A 17300-nucleotide genomic window follows, 5' to 3' on the forward strand; every position below is an offset into this window, starting at 1 on the left:
TCTCAATGACTGTGGAAGGAGGCGCTCAGTGATTACCCCTGGTTGTATGACATTCCCCTCATCACCCTTTGTTGTAGAGCTCCTCTCAGTGACTGTGGAAGGAGATTCTCAGAACTCACCCCTGTATATATGACCCCCCCCTCATCACTGCATGTGGTAGGGCTCCTCTCAGTGACTGTGGAAGGAAGTGCTCAGAGATCACCCCTGTATGTATGACACCCCCTCCTCATCACTGCATGTGGTAGGACTCCTCTCAGTGACTGTGAAAGAAAGTGCTCAGAGATCACCCCTATATCTGACATCACCATAATCGTCACTGTGTGTGGTAGGGCTCCTCTCAGTGACTGTGGAAGGAAGTGCTCAGAGATCACCCCTGTACAGTATGTATAACACCCCCTCCTCATCACTGTGTGTGGTAGGGCTCCTCTCAGTGACTGTGGAAGGAAGTGCCCAGTGATCACCCCTGTATGTGTGACACCCCCCTCCTCATCACTGAGTGTGGTAGGGCTCCTCTCAGTGACTGTGGAAGGAGGTGATCAGTGATCACATCACTGGGCACCAACAATGGCTTTCTTTTTCAGAGCCCGATATGGAGAATTCCTTCCTAATATCACAGCAAGAGTTCAGATCGATCAATGTACTATAATAGCTTTATTCCTCTTAAACTAATATCAGCCCATCACACATTCCTGTGTCATCCGACCGTGATTAAGAATCATTTTAAGATAATTGATCCTACATACTCCTCATAATTATAAGGAAGGTCCATGTGTTGGTTGTCAGGTTCCGCTACACATCTGTGATTGCAGCAATGGCCGTAACCTCTCTACATGCAATGTGACACAATGCGGTCTTCCACAGGTTTGGCTTATTTGTGTAATGCAGGGATAATATACTTATATAACTCATGATAACCATTTTATACTGTATCATGCTGGGTGTTAGTGTAGGGAACATTGGGGCAGATTTATCAATGAGTGATATTCCTGTTATCACTCGTTACGAATGATAAATGGTGCTGCAGCCAATCAGCTCCTGTCATTTTTCAAACACTTGAAACTTAGAAGCTGATTGGCTGGAGCACCATTTACCATTAGTAACGAGTGATAACAGGAATATCACCCCTTGATAAATCTGCCCCAATGTATGCTGGGTGAAATGTGTATACGTACGTTTCACCTAAACTGCATTCAGAGCTCTACATTTATTTATATATTTTCACTTGGAGTAGATTCTACATACGCAGAATACAGGTTGTAGACGCTGCACAAATGTATATAGTATCTCAAAGCCAACACATTTATGAACCTTTCTTTAATATAAAGAATACAAAAATCAAATAAATTAAACTTGTAGGTCACTTACAATATTTAAATAAATGAGGGTAGTAGCAGAAGGGAAAATATTATCCTGGATGTGAGAGTACAAGACGGACAGTCAGTGCAGAACCTGGTTCAATGCAGTGCGGATAAGACCGCAGTGCAGTCCTACAGGACTAGGAGGTGGGTTCAGGAGTAGACTGTACTGCCAGAACCAAGGCAGAATGGGGCGTGTGGAGAAGAATAGCTGGAAGTGCGGAAGAGGTCAGTTTCTGGGCTTGTAGTGGTCATCATCCTTCAGAACTCATTCCTGGTGGATTTAAAGCCTCAATAATGTGGTTCCAGCTGTAGCAGCAGCGACAAAGTTGTCTGATGAGCTTTCAAGACTTGGCACAGTGTTACAGAAGTGTTCCAAAATGTCTATGAGGACTATTGTAGGCTTCCGTGATCCCTCCCCTGCACCATCCTGGCAGCCACATTACGCATAAGAGATCTTTGGTCTTTGTATCTTGATCTAAACAGGAAAGGAAAACAATTATTTAGTGGTAGAGAAGAGGGAGAAGGAAAGTGGAGATAAGTGAGTATTTTTGATAGAAGAGTAAGAGAAGACAACGGAGTAGAGGTCGGCGGGTAGTAAATCACACTTGAGTAGGAGAAAAGACAGCGTGGGTCCTTCAAAGGGAGGGGTATATTTGTCCGACATTCACAATATCAACATCTATGTCGACACAGGAATATCAACATGAACGTAATGTTGATGTTGAACATTCAGCATGTCGACCTACTGTTTGCTTGTAAATCTGTACTTAATCCTAACAGCAACCCTGACCCTAACCCTAGACGCAGCTCTAATGGCAACCCTAATCCTAAAGACAACAATAATACTAAAAGCAGCCCTAACCATACAGGCAGCCCTAATGATAACCTTAACCTTTAACCCTTAAAGGCAATCCTAACCTTAACTGCAACTCTAACCCTAATGGCAACCGTAACAGTAACTCTAACCCTAATGGTAACCCTAACAATAACCCTAAAGGCAGCCCTAACCATAATGTTAACCCTAACACTAATAGAAGCCCTTATGGTAACCTAAGCTCTATAGGCAACCCTAATGGTAACCCTTTCCCTTGCAGTAACCCTAAACCTAAAAATAACCCTAACGGTAACCCTTAATTCAGCTATAACGCTAATGGTAACTCTAACCCTAAAGACAGCCCTAACGGTAACAGTAACCCCAAAGGCAACCACAACCCTAGGTGCACCCTTAACGCTAACCATAATGGTAACACTACTGGTTATCCTAACCCTAGTAGCAACCTTAAACCTAACCCTAACGCTAATCCTTAATGGCAACCTTAACACTAATGGTGGCCCTAACCCTAAAGGTAACACTAGCTCTAAAAGCAACCCTAACAGTAACCCTAAACCTAAAGGCAACACTAACCCTATAGGCAACCAGAACCCTAAAGGCAACTCTAACTCTAGTGGTATACCCTAACCCTAAAGGCATCCCTGATGGCAACCTTAACCCTTAATGGCAACCCTTACCATAAAGGCAACCCTAACTGCAACTTTAACCCTAATGGTAACCCTAAAGTCAGCTCTAATGGCAACCCTAACCCTAATGATAACCATAACCCTAACCTTAACTGCAACCCTTAACCATTACATTAACGGTAACCCTAAAGCCTAATGGAAATGTTGACATGTTGCAGGTGTCTAAATTAACGATGCTGACATTTTAACCATGTTGACATCATCAGTGTTGAACTACTGCTGTCCACTTTGTGATTGTCAATATTTTAACCGCAGAAATTCTGACTGCATACCCCTTTATATTGACCTGCTCTATTCACCTGAATGGAACAGCATGAGGTTGCTATAAGCGGCTCGCTCTGCATGGCTGATTTTTAGTTTTTTTTTTACTTTGCAGACAAATTTAAATGATTTGTAAATGGACCTCTATTGTCAGTTTAGGACAGCGGGGGTGACATGCGACTAGATAATAAAGCCAGGACTCAGATGAAGACTTGCGAACGCACCTCAAGTTTTGTGTCTATGTTCTCCAGGGTTGGCGTAAACTTCCCTCTATTGTACAAATCTGTATAGAAAAGGAGAAACAGAAATACATCATCAATGGGTTCTATTACGTATGTAGACTACGATTGTGTTCCTCCTCCTGCAGGATGACACAGGCAGAAGGGAATTATGTGCATGTTCCGCCCCCTGCAGGGTGACACAGTGACAGATACAGTAAGGCTGTGATTCTGCCCCCCCCCACCTTCCCCCTATAGGGTGGCACAGTGACATACCTTCTTCTGGAATCTGAGATATGTTGATGATGCCACGATCAGTGTGCCACTCATCGTCTTTATCCTCATACCAGTTTTCCTCCTGATTCATGGCAAAGACATCCCTGAAAACACAAAATGTGACACAGTTCCACATCTACGTAAAGTGTACATTCACACCAAAAAGGAGCTCCGGGACATAATATGAACAGCTAGATAATTTGATAATAGCCAGTTCTATCACTTAATATCCATGATGGGCAACCTGATACACTCTAGTACCCCCAGTTCCAAGTTCTGTAAGACAGAACATCCCAAAACCAGTGAAGCCCTATCTGGACCTCACTGTAACAAGGGGGCTCAGCTCAGTAAGGGGGCTATTTATTGTAATTTGTATTGCAGTGATCTGGAGTGCATTTAGGGCAGTATTTATTATGGGACAGGTGCCGGGACACATGCTACAATAAAAGCCTGGCCAAAGGTCAAAATGTAAAGCAGTGGCTGACGCTATTGCTTCGCGCCCATATTTCAGATCTGGCTTGCTGACTGCGCATCTATAGATATCCTGCAAAAACATTGATTTTCGAAGGATTGACCGCTATGTTTAGTTTGGTAAATCGGCCTCTATCTTTATTTAGTATTGTCTTCTTGTGCTTTACGGTGCCCATGATGCGTTGCTGTAACGCTGCGTATGTGAATTTCTTGCTGCATGTTTAGCCTCGCCCACTGATTACTTTTTGGACGGCTGCCTGCCCTGACCTCTGCATTAGACTATGACTACTTTCTGTATTGCTACCTGTCCTGACCTTTGCATTGGACTACTGTCTGGACCACTGCTTGTCTGATCCCTACTGTTTTTGGAGGCTTACCACAATACATATGGACCATCATATGAATTAAAAAGGGTCTGCAGTAGACATCAGAGATATCTGCTGTACATAAGTCCCCTTAGAACTCCTGGAGCTTATGCAAGATAAACAGTACCATCTATATATGGCATTGCCTATAGAAGCTTACAGAAGAATATGGGATTATTTTGCAAACAGTCCCAGAAAGAGGGATGTGAAGGATCCCTCTCCATGTCAAATGGGCCCTACACACTGGGCGATAATACTGTAAGATATGAACGATCTCGTTCACAAATGAACGTGATACCGTTCATATCTTTCAGTGTGGAGGCTCCAGCGATGAACGATGCACGGCCCTGCGCTCGTTCATCGCTGGTGCACCGTCGCTTGTGCATGCAGGCCAATACAGGTGATCTCGTCCGTATTCGCCTGAACTGCTATGGAGACGGGGGGGGGGGGGAGTGAAAAAACGTCACTATCCCCATCACTGCTCCCCCACCGCCGGGTAGCCCGTTGCCCGTATCTGCCGTTGGGCAGCTCAGCGGCGGATCGCGCAAAGTGTAGTGCCCATTAGAGGATTGCTCATTTGCAGCTTGAGGGTCATGCATGCGCAATAGGACTCCCAGGTCATAAACTCAGAATCCTTTTCTTATCTGAAGAGCTGGTATCGCATTACTTGGTTGCAAGCGAATTATCGTTGTTCCTGTGCACACTGCAACATGAAGGTCACATCAAATCGATCCAATATATCGTTTGTCGTCCAGTTTGCCGTACACTCTGCACGACAGGCACAAAATCTCTAGTGATATTGCTAGGTTTGATGTGCGGCACGGACGACCGGCGACAGTCGCTAGAAACCAGCGGGAGCACGCAATCATGCAGGCAAACTGGGCGATGTCGGCGATATGTTGTTACAAAACATCATATCGGCCCAACATCGCTCCGGCGTGTAACCAGCTTTACTCATCGAATCTAGTTAATTATACTTTCAACACTTGATTCTGTGACAGAATACTCTTGCACAATTTCATTCCCAGAATTGACACACTTGCTAAATGCTCACCACTTTTCTACTTTCCCCCATCTAAAGATGAAGAATGCCGCCACAAATATCGCAATGAGCAGGATGGCGATGGATGCGCCCACGCCCCCGTAGATCCCCGCCTTTAGCAGTCTCCCCTGGCAGTTGCTGGACGTGTAGATGTATAGGTCAGTTCTTGGGCAACTGTAAAAAGGCAAAATAAGATAACACAATCAAAACATTGCTTGTCTCTAATATACGAGAGCATAGTAATCATATGCAAATGAGCCTCTCCTAATGGATTAGGGACTTATGGGTAATGCATTTTTCTGTAAAAATGACTTGTTGTAACTGTAAAAATGTGAACCTGCATCCAGCGTCCCTAAGTTTATATTGTTTGCAAAATATAAATGCCATATTTACTAGAGATGAGCGGGTTCGGTTTTACTCGGTTTTACTCGGTTCTCAAAACGGCATCTAATTGGCTCACGGATGTCACGTGTTTTGGATAGCCAATAAGATTCGGTTTTGAGAACCGAGTAAAACCGAGTAAAACCGAATCCGCTCATCTCTAATATTTACTGTATAATATTAATATTATTACAACAGTTTTGTAGTTTTCTCCGCTTTTTTTGAGTCAGCATGAAGTTACTCATCTTCTGGGTAGCTTTGATTGGGTTAGATATGAAATCCCATCAGTCAGGATCCTGACGAATCGCGGTAAGTGTTTTTACCCTACCCCTACCTAGTCTTACCCGTTATCCTAACCTTCCCCACCCACAGCCTAACCCTAATTTTCCCCTCCCACAGCCTAACCCTAACCGCCCCCTCCTGCAGCCTAAACCTAACTTCCCCCGCCCCTGCAGCCTAACCCTAACCCTCCCCCTAGAGCCTAACACTATCCCCCAAGTCCAGTACTTACCTATGGCATCCATCTGGATTCTGATGGTCGCGATCCCGCTGTCATATTCTGGCTACCGGGATCCTGACCCTGGGCCGGTACAAGGTTTTTGAGCACCCTAGGAAAAACTTCAGCCTACTGACCCCTACCACCACCAATACCCACTTCCCAGCCCCTAAAGTCAAAGTGCAGATACAACTTCCATAGCCACCGCCTAGATTATGTACGGAGACATCCTTAATTTGGGTATAGGCAGACTCAGTGGAGCCCCGCAAATTCCGGGTGCATTAGGCAGATGCCTAGAGCTTCCTAATGGTAGAGCCGGCCCTTTCCTGGCCACATCCCCTTTGATTATTCATGAGAATTAGGAGACCTATTTATCAGAGACTTTGGTGCCATAACTCATGCAGAAACATCTAATTTAAGCTATGTGGCTTTTTGCCAAGTACTTACAGTAACTCCGAGGAGATATTGAGACAAAAGCAGAGCACACTGCCATCACCATACTGTGTATAAAGACGGTTCTAGAGCAATTTAAAACCAAATGTTGTCAGAGCTTGTTTGTGTACAGTAGAGTTATGCCGTCAGAAGATGGCACTTGCCCACGCACGTCTATGGAGCAGCCCACCTGGAACAGTGCGGTGCTGGTGACCCTACTGGGATATAAGCAGCCTAACCCGTGTATTGTCGCGGAACGCAGCTGCAGCTGTCACCTGGTGTTGCGGTCTTAATCTCCGCCATTCCCCACGTGCGAGCCTCAAGTGATAGCATAGCAGGTCCAGTGTAGTGCTGCACAGTTGCCGTTGTCCCTCTAGGTGGAATGTGGGGGGACTAACTTTTGTCTTTGTGTTTCTTTTTATCACCTTATTATACTGTTTACGCTTGCTTTTGCTCTCTTGCTAGTTATGTTTACCTGTTTATGTTAAACCTGGCTTCTGGGGAGTTTTCCATCTGCATGACTCAGGGCATCCATGGGATTTCACCGCCCCCGTTAGTGTGTCTGCTTTAGGGGCGGCTGCGATCCCGTTACGTTGGATGACGACAGTGCTACATTGGCATGTCGGCTCACTGTTGCGTCGCTGTTTACGGCAGTGGGCTTCACCCCGTCATTTATTTATTTTTATGTATTCACAGTTTCTTATACAGGGCAGCAAATTCCGTTGCGCTTTACGGCTCTTATTCCCTCTTCCCTTTAGTTGGCCACCTGCCTGGATATGTTGGTTATTGAGACTACACGGTCTGTAATGGGGGCCCATGGTTAGGATGCTAATATACAGACCACCTTATAATTACTTCTCCCTTTAAATCTTCCGGGGGCCCTGCATCCTAATCGGTTGTACTGACCGCTTGGTTTTCCCTATAATTTAGTATAGTTTCCCTTTTCTAGCGTTATTTGTCCCTGGCTCAGATGGATGGTCACAGTGGGGTCTGGGACTCAAGGTCTACACCAATTAGTTCGACACACCTTAGGTCGACACTGCAAATAGGTCGACACAAACAAGGTCGACAGGAAAAAAAGGTTGCCATGAGTTTTTTGGTGTCTTTTTCTTCCTAATGTGACCAGGAACCCCAATTTGTGCACCGTGTCCCTTCGCATTGCGAGCAAACTTCGGGCAAGGTTACTATTCCCCATCGTAGTCCACGTGGATCGTTAAGTATGATGACGTTTTTTAAAAAAGAGAAAAAATGTCAAAAACACATGTCGACCTTTTATCCTGTCGATCTTGTTCATGTCGACCTTTTGTACACGTTGGCCTATTTGCAGTGTCGACCTAAGCTGTGTCAACCAACTGGTGTCGACCTACTTGGTGTCGACCTGGAGTTTGGATACCGTCACAGTGTACGTCTACCTCCGTACAATGCATTCAGTGGCAGCGGGTTTTTATACTGTACTTTTACTTTGCTGTTGTTTTTGTTGGGAAAAATGTACATGCATGTGTTCTCTTTTTTTTCTGTCCCTGTTTAAATCCCCCCCTTCTGACCCTCTATTTTTGTTGTTTTGACGTTAGCTTCCTCTTCCTCTGTTATGTTTCGCTACTTTTGGAGTTTTATTTGCCGGGGTTTGTCTGGTTTTAAGTCCGTGTGGCAGCTTGTGCACTTTTTGTGTATTTGGCGGCTCTACCTCTGATTGCGTCAGCCACTGCCCTATTCTCCGCCGTTGCCTTGTTACCCTGGTGGGGTTTCAGTGGGATGCCTTTTTCTGTGGGGAGTTACTTGAGGCGACTGTGCATACTGGGGTCCTTCACGTCCATCTAGGGGAAGGGGGGGGATGGGGGTAGCGATTTGGGGAAGTGTCCAGCGTGGCTCAGTTTGTTTTTCCCATGATGCACCATGATACCATGACGTCAATTCTTTACCGCCCTGACAGGGTGCGTGGGGTCTGTGACAGAATGTTTTGGGGGTTTTTTTATTAGGTTTTTTGAGGGTTTTTAGTTTGGAGTTAGGATGTAGTGCTGGTGGTGGGGCTGCCGCTTGTAGAGCAAGCCTGGCTGTTGGTTGGAGGGATCTGGCAGATCAAATCATTTGTGGTGCACCACAGGTCCACTCTTCTTCACAGGCTGTGTCTGCTGTTAGCCTCTAGTGTGGAGGCCAGAGACTCTGGGGGTAATTCCGAGATGATCGTAGCTGTGCTAAATTTAGCACAGCTACGATCATCCACACTGACATGCGAGGGGACGCCCAGAACAGGGCTATCCCTCCCCGCATGTCCGTGCCACCCCCCAGTGTGATGCCTTTGCACTTCAAGAGTAGCTCCTGACCATCGCAGTTTTAGCGGGCTAGCTGGGAGCTACTCATCGCGCCCACGAAACGGCGGCCAAATGCTGCCATTCCCCCCCCCCGCCCAGCGACTGCCTCTGCCTGTCAGAGGCAGAGGCGATCGTAGCGGCCCGCCGGTTTTTGACCATCTGGCATGCGCCGGCGCAGTTCTGACCCGAACGCAACGTTGCGATAAACTGCAGCGTGCGATCGGGTCAGAGTGACCCCCTCTATCTTAATGGATGGGCCTCACTTTATTGCCGCGGATATGGAAATGTTGCCTTCTAGCTGTGTACCTTGGGGCTGCAGGATTACACCCACTTTTGACATATTAGGCTATTAGGCTATTGTGGTTGCAGAAACTGTTCTATTACATGATGACTATGAGGTCTATTTATTAACATTATTTTTACTAAAATAATGTGAAAAAAGGGAGTTTTCACAATATTTTAGTATTACTCCAATGTATTGAAGTGCATTTCATGAAAACTGCTCCAAACCCTTTAATTCACTTTTTTTTAGTAACCCACAACATATTCCCCATACTTATAATCGGAAAAGCCATAGGGCCGAATTTACTAAAAGAAAAATGTGAAAAATAATCGCAGTGTGCCCTGTAATAATCTCGCCACCTCAGGCTGGCGTAATCACAGGGCAGCACTGCAATCTGCTACCTTTTGCACAGCTTTCTCTGCCCCCTGGCAGAGAAAGCTGTGCAGGGACCCGGCACTGTGATCAGCTCTGTGAGTCCAATGGACACGCAAGCTGATCACTTGTAAAAACAAAAAACAAATGTAAAAAAGAAAAACATACTCACTAGCCCAGGAGCCGGTGATCGTTACTCTGCTGCGAGCTGCCGGGCGCCAGGTCCTCCATGTGCTGCGCTGTGACCCCCCGGTGCAGTAAAGTGACGCTGCAAAACGGCAGCTCACTTTACAGTACCGGGGGTCATAGCAGCGCACAGGATCCGGCGTCCGGCAGCCCAGCAGGAGCAGCGATGACCGGCTCCCTGGACTGGTAAGTATATTTACGGTGCGGGGGTCCACGGGGTCCCGAAAAATAACCCGATGATTCTGCGGACAGGCATCTGTCCCTGCATGCGATAATTGATACATCTGTGCAATGCAATCAATTATCGCAGTGCGAATATGAGCGATGAATGGTGATGATTAGGCCCCTATATGTCATCGATAAATTGATGACCAATTTTAACGCCATATACAGCTGTCGTGTCTTTTTTTTTAAATTAGAGTTAAATTGTTATTAGGATTAATAAAGGTTGCGATAAAAGGTACAAGCCGGCTTCTGCTGTATGAAGCTTAGCTTGTAGGACGCCGCAGCGTACAAACTCAGGCCCTGAAGTCATGTAAAGATGGAAAGTCCAGTAAAAGAGTTACTTACAGGCAACGTGGACCTGTCACATTCTGGAGTTGACAACTTCCATCGTAACAATTTAGACTTCTGTTGGATTCGGAGCTACAGGCAGACAAACAGAGCAGTCCTTCTGAGCTCTGCACTGCATAAAAGAAATCTTTAAGCCCATCTGAAACGTTGTTCCTGCACATTTCTGTGGAAGGAGAATACGCAGCGTCAGCGATAATGCAATAATTCTGATTATCCTGTGGGGTGGAATAACTTCTCATGGAAGGGCTAAAGCAATAGGCTACAGATAATGCTTCTGATTCTGAGGTGGACGCAATTTCCATGTTGGATTCAGTTGAAAGATTTGTTTTTGTACAGTACGTATGTCAGTCAGTCACAGAGCACGTGTATCCAGAGTCTGTGCGCTCAGAGTCACAGTGCACGTGTATCCAGAGTCTGAGTGCTCAGAGTCACAGTGCACGTGTATCCAGAGTCTGAGTGCTCAGAGTCACAGTGCACGTGTATCCAGAGTCTGTGCGCTCAGAGTCACAGAGCACGTGTATCCAGAGTCTGTGCGCTCAGAGTCACAGTGCACGTGTATCCAGAGTCTGTGCGCTCAGAGTCACAGAGCACGTGTATCCAGAGTCTGTGCGCTCAGAGTCACAGAGCACGTGTATCCAGAGTCTGTGCGCTCAGAGTCACAGAGCACGTGTATCCAGAGTCTGTGCGCTCAGAGTCACAGAGCACGTGTATCCAGAGTCTGTGCGCTCAGAGTCACAGTGCACGTGTATCCAGAGTCTGTGCGCTCAGAGTCACAGAGCACGTGTATCCAGAGTCTGTGCGCTCAGAGTCACAGAGCACGTGTATCCAGAGTCTGTGCGCTCAGAGTCACAGAGCACGTGTATCCAGAGTCTGTGCGCTCAGAGTCACAGAGCACGTGTATCCAGAGTCTGTGCGCTCAGTCACAGTGCACGTGTATACAGAGTCTGTGTGTTCAGAGTCACAGTGCACGTGAATCCAGAGTCTGTGTGCTCAGAGTCACAGTGCACGTGTATCCAGAGTCTGTGTGCTCAGAGTCACAGTGCACGTGTATCCAGAGTCTGTGCACTCAGAGTCACAGTGCACGTGTATACAGAGTCTGTGCGCTCAGAGTCACAGTGCACGTGTATCCAGAGTCTGTGCGCTCAGAGTCACAGTGCATATGTATCCAGAGTCTGTGTGCTCAGCCACAGCACACATGCATTCAGAGTATGTGCGCTCAGAGTCACAATGCACGTGTATCCAGAGTTCATGCACTCAGTCACAAGGCCTGATTCAGAGCTGGACGCAGGAGTGCTGCAGCATGCAGATTCATGATTATCAGGAGTTTGCGGCTGCGCAAGGTCAGTTCTGCACATGCGCAGAACTGGCCTTGCGATGTCACCTGTAGTTCTCCTCTGTACCTGCACCCGTTTTCTGGGAGGCGAGAGTCAAGAGTCTGATGGTCGCAATAATGGATCCCAGCTTGCGACGTGCTGGGATCACAGCTACATGCAGGGGGTGTATCTTCTGCTGAGACGTCTCCTGCATGTTTCTCCTTCAGATAGGATGGAAATTCGAAGCTGCTTGCAAGCTGCTTTGCCTTTCCGTCCATCTTTGCATCAGGCCCACAGTGCACCTGCATCCAGAGTCGCAGTTGCCATTGAGAAGCACGGTCTCGGAGATGTATTGTGCATTTCCGGTTGGTGGCTTGGAGACAGACAATCCTCCACTAGCATGGGGCTGGTTTAACTGTTGTTTATGCAATTGGTGGTGGTGGTGGTGTCTAATGTCGCCAAATTTGGGCAACTCAGTCCTTACACATGCAGAGCCACTAATGAACTCCTGGGAAGAACTTTGCCATGCCCTCCAGCTGGACCTTTTTATGGTCTGTACCGATTTTTAACTCTCCAAACTTCCATTGAGAGTATAGGAAAGGGGACATGGTCACGCCCCCTTTACACGTGGCCTCGCCCCTTTCCCAAATTTGTACAGATTTTTATGGGTAAAATGTTGGAGGGTATGCTTTGCATAAAGTGCCAGAAACAACGCTGGTAGTAGGCGTAGACACGGATGCTGCTGCGTCAGACTGAGAATCGGGACCTTTCTCTACAAACTGATGTCTGAAACAAGAGATGTGTCATTTACCTGTTGGATCTGGTGGTTGTTGTTCTGGGATGGTGAAGTTTTTATCAAAACAGAGTGCTGTAAAAGAAATAGAAAAACATTAGAATCCGGCCCCACTGCCCACGCATACACAGAAATATTATATAAAGGGGCACCCCGGAGGTGGCCATGATAGTGGGGGCAAGGCATAGTTCAGGAATGATCTGCCCATGAACGGGCCCATCTGAAGACAGGGACAAGGGAGTCTATTCATGAAGCAGTGAAAAGAGAGGAGAAGTGAGCCAGATGAGAAGTCGGCATTGGCAACCAATCAGCTGCTCTGTATAATTTTATAGTATGTCAATTATAAATGTTACTTTAAAGCTGATTGGTTGCCATGGGCGACTTCTCAACTGGCTCACTTCTCCACTCTTATCACTGCTTCATGAATAGAACTCAAGAATAGGCCATACTGGGGCCAGACTGGAGCTGGCAGAAGGGTCTGTTTGATAGGCATGGTAGGAATATCTGTTGCCAGTGGCGATGACAGGGGGATGAAGTGTGTACTAATTACCCATGGCAATTAAGCTAAATAATAGTACTCAACGGCACGGCCAGGCATGTCTGGAAATGCTCACTCTACTTGTGACATTACCACTGTTATGCAAAATTCCAAAGATGGAGAGATTAAATTCCCACCACCTCTGGGGAATAACCTGCACCAAAATAACAGGTGATACTGTGTTAACCAAAAAGTTGGGGTCCCTTCCTAATTGTTGGTAATATATCAGTATGTGAGTATAAAATTCTCCACATGGAAACATAATAAAGGTTCATAAGGTGCTACCAACTGGTTTGGTTAGACCAGGCATTCCCAACCACGGTCCTCAAGGCACACTAAAGGCCCATACACATTGGTCGATATATCGGCCGTTCTTTTGAACGGCCGATATATATCGCGGGACCATCGGCCAGTGTGTACGGCCGATACGTCTGTGAACTCCGTCGTTCACAGACGTATCGCATCGGCCGCGCAGCACAGCTGACGGCCAATATATCTACCGATATATTGGTGCGTCGGTGTGTGTGTACGGTGGTCAGCCGACCGCCCGTACACATGCTGCGGCGGCCGGCGGTGATTGACAGCTGAACTGGGCGGGCGTGTGTACACGCCCGCCCAGTTCATGACGTCAGTCCCCGACGGATCGGGCAGTGTGTATGCTGAACACACTGCTCGATCCGTCCATAGATATATCTGCAGATCAATTGATCTGCAGATATATCTACTAGTGTGTACCCACCTTAACAGTGCAGGTTTTAGTGATATCCAGGCTGTAATACAGGTGACTTAATTAGTAGCTCAGTTATTTTGATTTAACCATCTGTGCTGCAGCCTGGATATCACTAAATCCTGATCTGTTGGTCTGCCTTGAGGACCACGGTTGGGAATGCCTGGGTAAGACATATATTTTCAAATCCCCACAAGGGGGGTACAAGAGAGAGAAACCAGTTATAACTCGGGTGCACACAACCCAACCAAAAAATTATATAATAATTCATTGCAAAATTTATAGAAGCTCTCCCATATTACTATTATCCACCAGAGGCTAAATTGCCCATATACATCTAATAATGAAAGTTTAAAAAATTATTGTTTGTCATTTATGGACTAATCGTCCTTTATTGTCTGATGAGCGAAGTATTTAAAAGCAGAGAAATGTAAGAATAGAAAATATGAATAAAGATTTAAAAACAATTAGCAGATGTGTCTATTTATTTGATCATTATATGTGCTATTTTATCCACACATTCATGAACCCAAAATTGGGGCGTTAGTAACATGTGTATCCAAATGTTGCAATATTAGTTCAGTGCCACTGACAGTCCATTCAACTACATTAAAGTGCTACAATGTAGAGACATAGCCACTATTTAGCTCCTCCCCCTGGTGACGTGTCTCCTCCCCTAGTGACGTAATTAATTATTATATAATTTTTTGGTTGGGTTGTGTGCACCCGAGTTATAACTGGTTTCTCTCTCTTGTCCCCCCCTTGTGGGGATTTGAAAATATTACCATTGTTATATATGTAGGCTTACCAGTGCACGTGTGTTCTTTCAGCTGCTCGTCAAGATAGACAGTGATATTTTTGAACTGTTCGGCTATGGGGACCTCTGAAGTGTAGTCTAACTCCACAACAACAGAATGGTTTACTATAATGCTGCCGCTCCTGTGAGAGAGACAAAGAGCGCCGTACAACTTAGTTTCCAAGCAATGTTCATTTTTTATCATTCACAAATAATGTCAGCATATGACTAACCTGTCAATAATAACCTGAAAGTTCTAATGTCATCGTTTATTATCGTAAAGTTCTAATGTCATCGTTTATTATCGGAAAGTTCTAATGTCTTTGCTTCAGGGTTTTATTAGAAAAAGCTTTGCGCTCATCCTACTGCATATAGGGGGTAATTCTGAGTTGATCGCAGCAGGAATTTTGTTAACAGTTGGGCAAAACCATGTGCACTGCAGGGGAGGCAGATATAACATGTGCAGAGAGAGTTAGATTTGGGTGTGGTGAGTTCAATCTGCAATCTAAATTACAGTGTAAAAATAAAGCAGCCAGTGTTTACCCTGCACAGAAACAAAATAACCCACCCAAATCTAACTCTCTCTGCACATGTTATATCTGCCCCCCCCCCCCCCCCTGCAGTGTACATGGTTTTGCCCAATTGCTAAAAAAAATCCTGCTGCGATCAACTTGGAATTACCCCCTATGTGCACTGCAGGGGGGGGGCAGATATAACATGTGCAAAGAGAGTTAGATTTGGGTGGGTTACATTGTTTCTGTGCAGGGTAAATACTGGCTGCTTTATTTTTACACTGCAAATTAGATTGCAGATTGAACACACCCCACCCAAATCTAACTCTCTCTGCACATGTTATATCTGCCCCCCCTGCAGTGCACATGGAGGGTAATTCCAAGTTGATCGCAGCAGGAATTTTGTTAGCTGTTGGGCAAAACCATGTGCACTGCAGGGGGGACAGATATAACATGTGCAGAGAGAGTAAGATTTGGGTGGGGTGTGTTCAATCTGCAATCTAATTTGCAGTGTAAAAATAAAGCAGACAGTATTTACCCTGCACAGAAACAAAATAACCCACCTAAATCTAACTCTTTCTGCACATGTTATATCTGCCACCCCTGCAGTGCACATGGTTTTGCCCAACTGCTAACAAAATTCCTGCTGCGATCAACTTGGAATTACCCCCCATGTGCACTGCAGGGGAGGCAGATATAACATGTGCAGAGAGAGTTAGATTTGGGTGGGTTATTGTGTTTCTGTGCAGGGTAAATACTGGCTGCTTTATTTTGACACTGCAATTTAGATTTCAGTTTGAATACACTCCACCCAAATCACGTGTTATATCTGCCCCACTTGCAGTGCACATGGTTTTGCCCAACTGCTAAAATTGCTGCTGCGATCAACTCAGAATTAAGCCCATAATGACAGGCATTCAGGGGCACATTTACAGCCCTTTACTCTAGCATGTGGGGTGATGTACAGCACAGGGCAAGCCCACCCCACATGCCGGCTCCTGCCCCCATGCAAACTTGCGAGCGCATCGCAAGACGGTGATGCTGTCGCATGTTTAGGGTTGCCCTCTGCTGACGCAGCCTAGCTGCAGAGGCAGACGGCTACCCGCCAGGTTTAGGCTCGCGGCGGCTGTGTATGATGTCACGCAGCCGCCGTATCCCGCCCCAAAAACGGTTCCAAATGCACCTGTGTTGTCCGGACCACTCCCCTAAAACGCCGCTGCAACGCCCCCTTCTGCCCCGCGAACGCCTTAGCCCTTCAATCAGGCAGAGGCGTTCGAACATGTGAGATGCCGTTGCATCTCACTGTGCGCACACGCAGTGCGGCTTCTACACATGCGCACACTGCAGAGGGCTGTAGCATGCTGAATTAGGCCCAGAGTCTGTTGATGGGGTGGAGGCTGTCGAGCAGGGCAGGAAACTCGCTCCTCATGGGGCCCGGTTCTGAGTTGAAGGCAGTTGCGGCCTTCTTTGGGTCTTTTGCAGCAATTGTGTCTGCAACTTAATGCTAATGCGGCTACAATGCTCTTCCCTGGTGTACATCCCCAGTGGCGCACCCAGGGGGGGTTTCCGAGTACCCAGAAATCCCCCTCCACTAAAAAATAAATAAATATATATATATATATATATATATATATATATATATATATTTTTTTTTTTTTTTTTTAGCTGCATGAGTATTATTAATGACTGTCTAGCGTCCTCTGCAGCCTGCTGTCTTCCTGGTGGCACTTGCAAGTGCAATAAAAGTTTACTTTATTTTAATTATAGTACATATATATCCATGTGCCTACATATATACACATGTATATACATACATACATACATATAAACACACACACACATATGATATATATATATATATATACATGTGTATATATATGTGTACTGTATGTGTGTGTATATATATATATATGTATGCATGTTTAATATGCTATGTATATGTGTATATGGGTTCACTACGATCTCCCGGCGGCCGGCCTCCCGGCGACCAGCATACCGGCGCTAAGAGGCCGGCCGCCGGCTTACCAACAGTGTGGCGAGCGCAAATGAGCCCCTTGCGGGCTCGCCACGCTACGCGTGC

The 17300-nt window shown here is 46.1% G+C and overlaps 1 protein-coding gene across 1 annotated transcript; it reads right to left on the reverse strand.

Annotated features, from left to right (window-relative positions):
* Window positions 1–1386: 1386 nt before the first annotated feature.
* Window positions 1387–10843, reverse strand: LOC134934224 (mucin-3A-like). Its single transcript, XM_063929709.1, has 5 exons — window positions 10539–10843; window positions 5522–5683; window positions 3632–3735; window positions 3362–3420; window positions 1387–1833 (listed from the first exon to the last, which is right to left on the reverse strand). The coding sequence occupies exons 1-5, from the start codon at window positions 10841–10843 to the stop codon at window positions 1798–1800; spliced, it is 666 nt and encodes a 221-aa protein (XP_063785779.1). The 3' UTR covers window positions 1387–1797.
* Window positions 10844–17300: the final 6457 nt, after the last annotated feature.

This window comes from Pseudophryne corroboree, chromosome 6 (genome assembly GCF_028390025.1).
Source record: "Pseudophryne corroboree isolate aPseCor3 chromosome 6, aPseCor3.hap2, whole genome shotgun sequence".
Lineage (NCBI taxonomy): Eukaryota > Metazoa > Chordata > Amphibia > Anura > Myobatrachidae > Pseudophryne > Pseudophryne corroboree.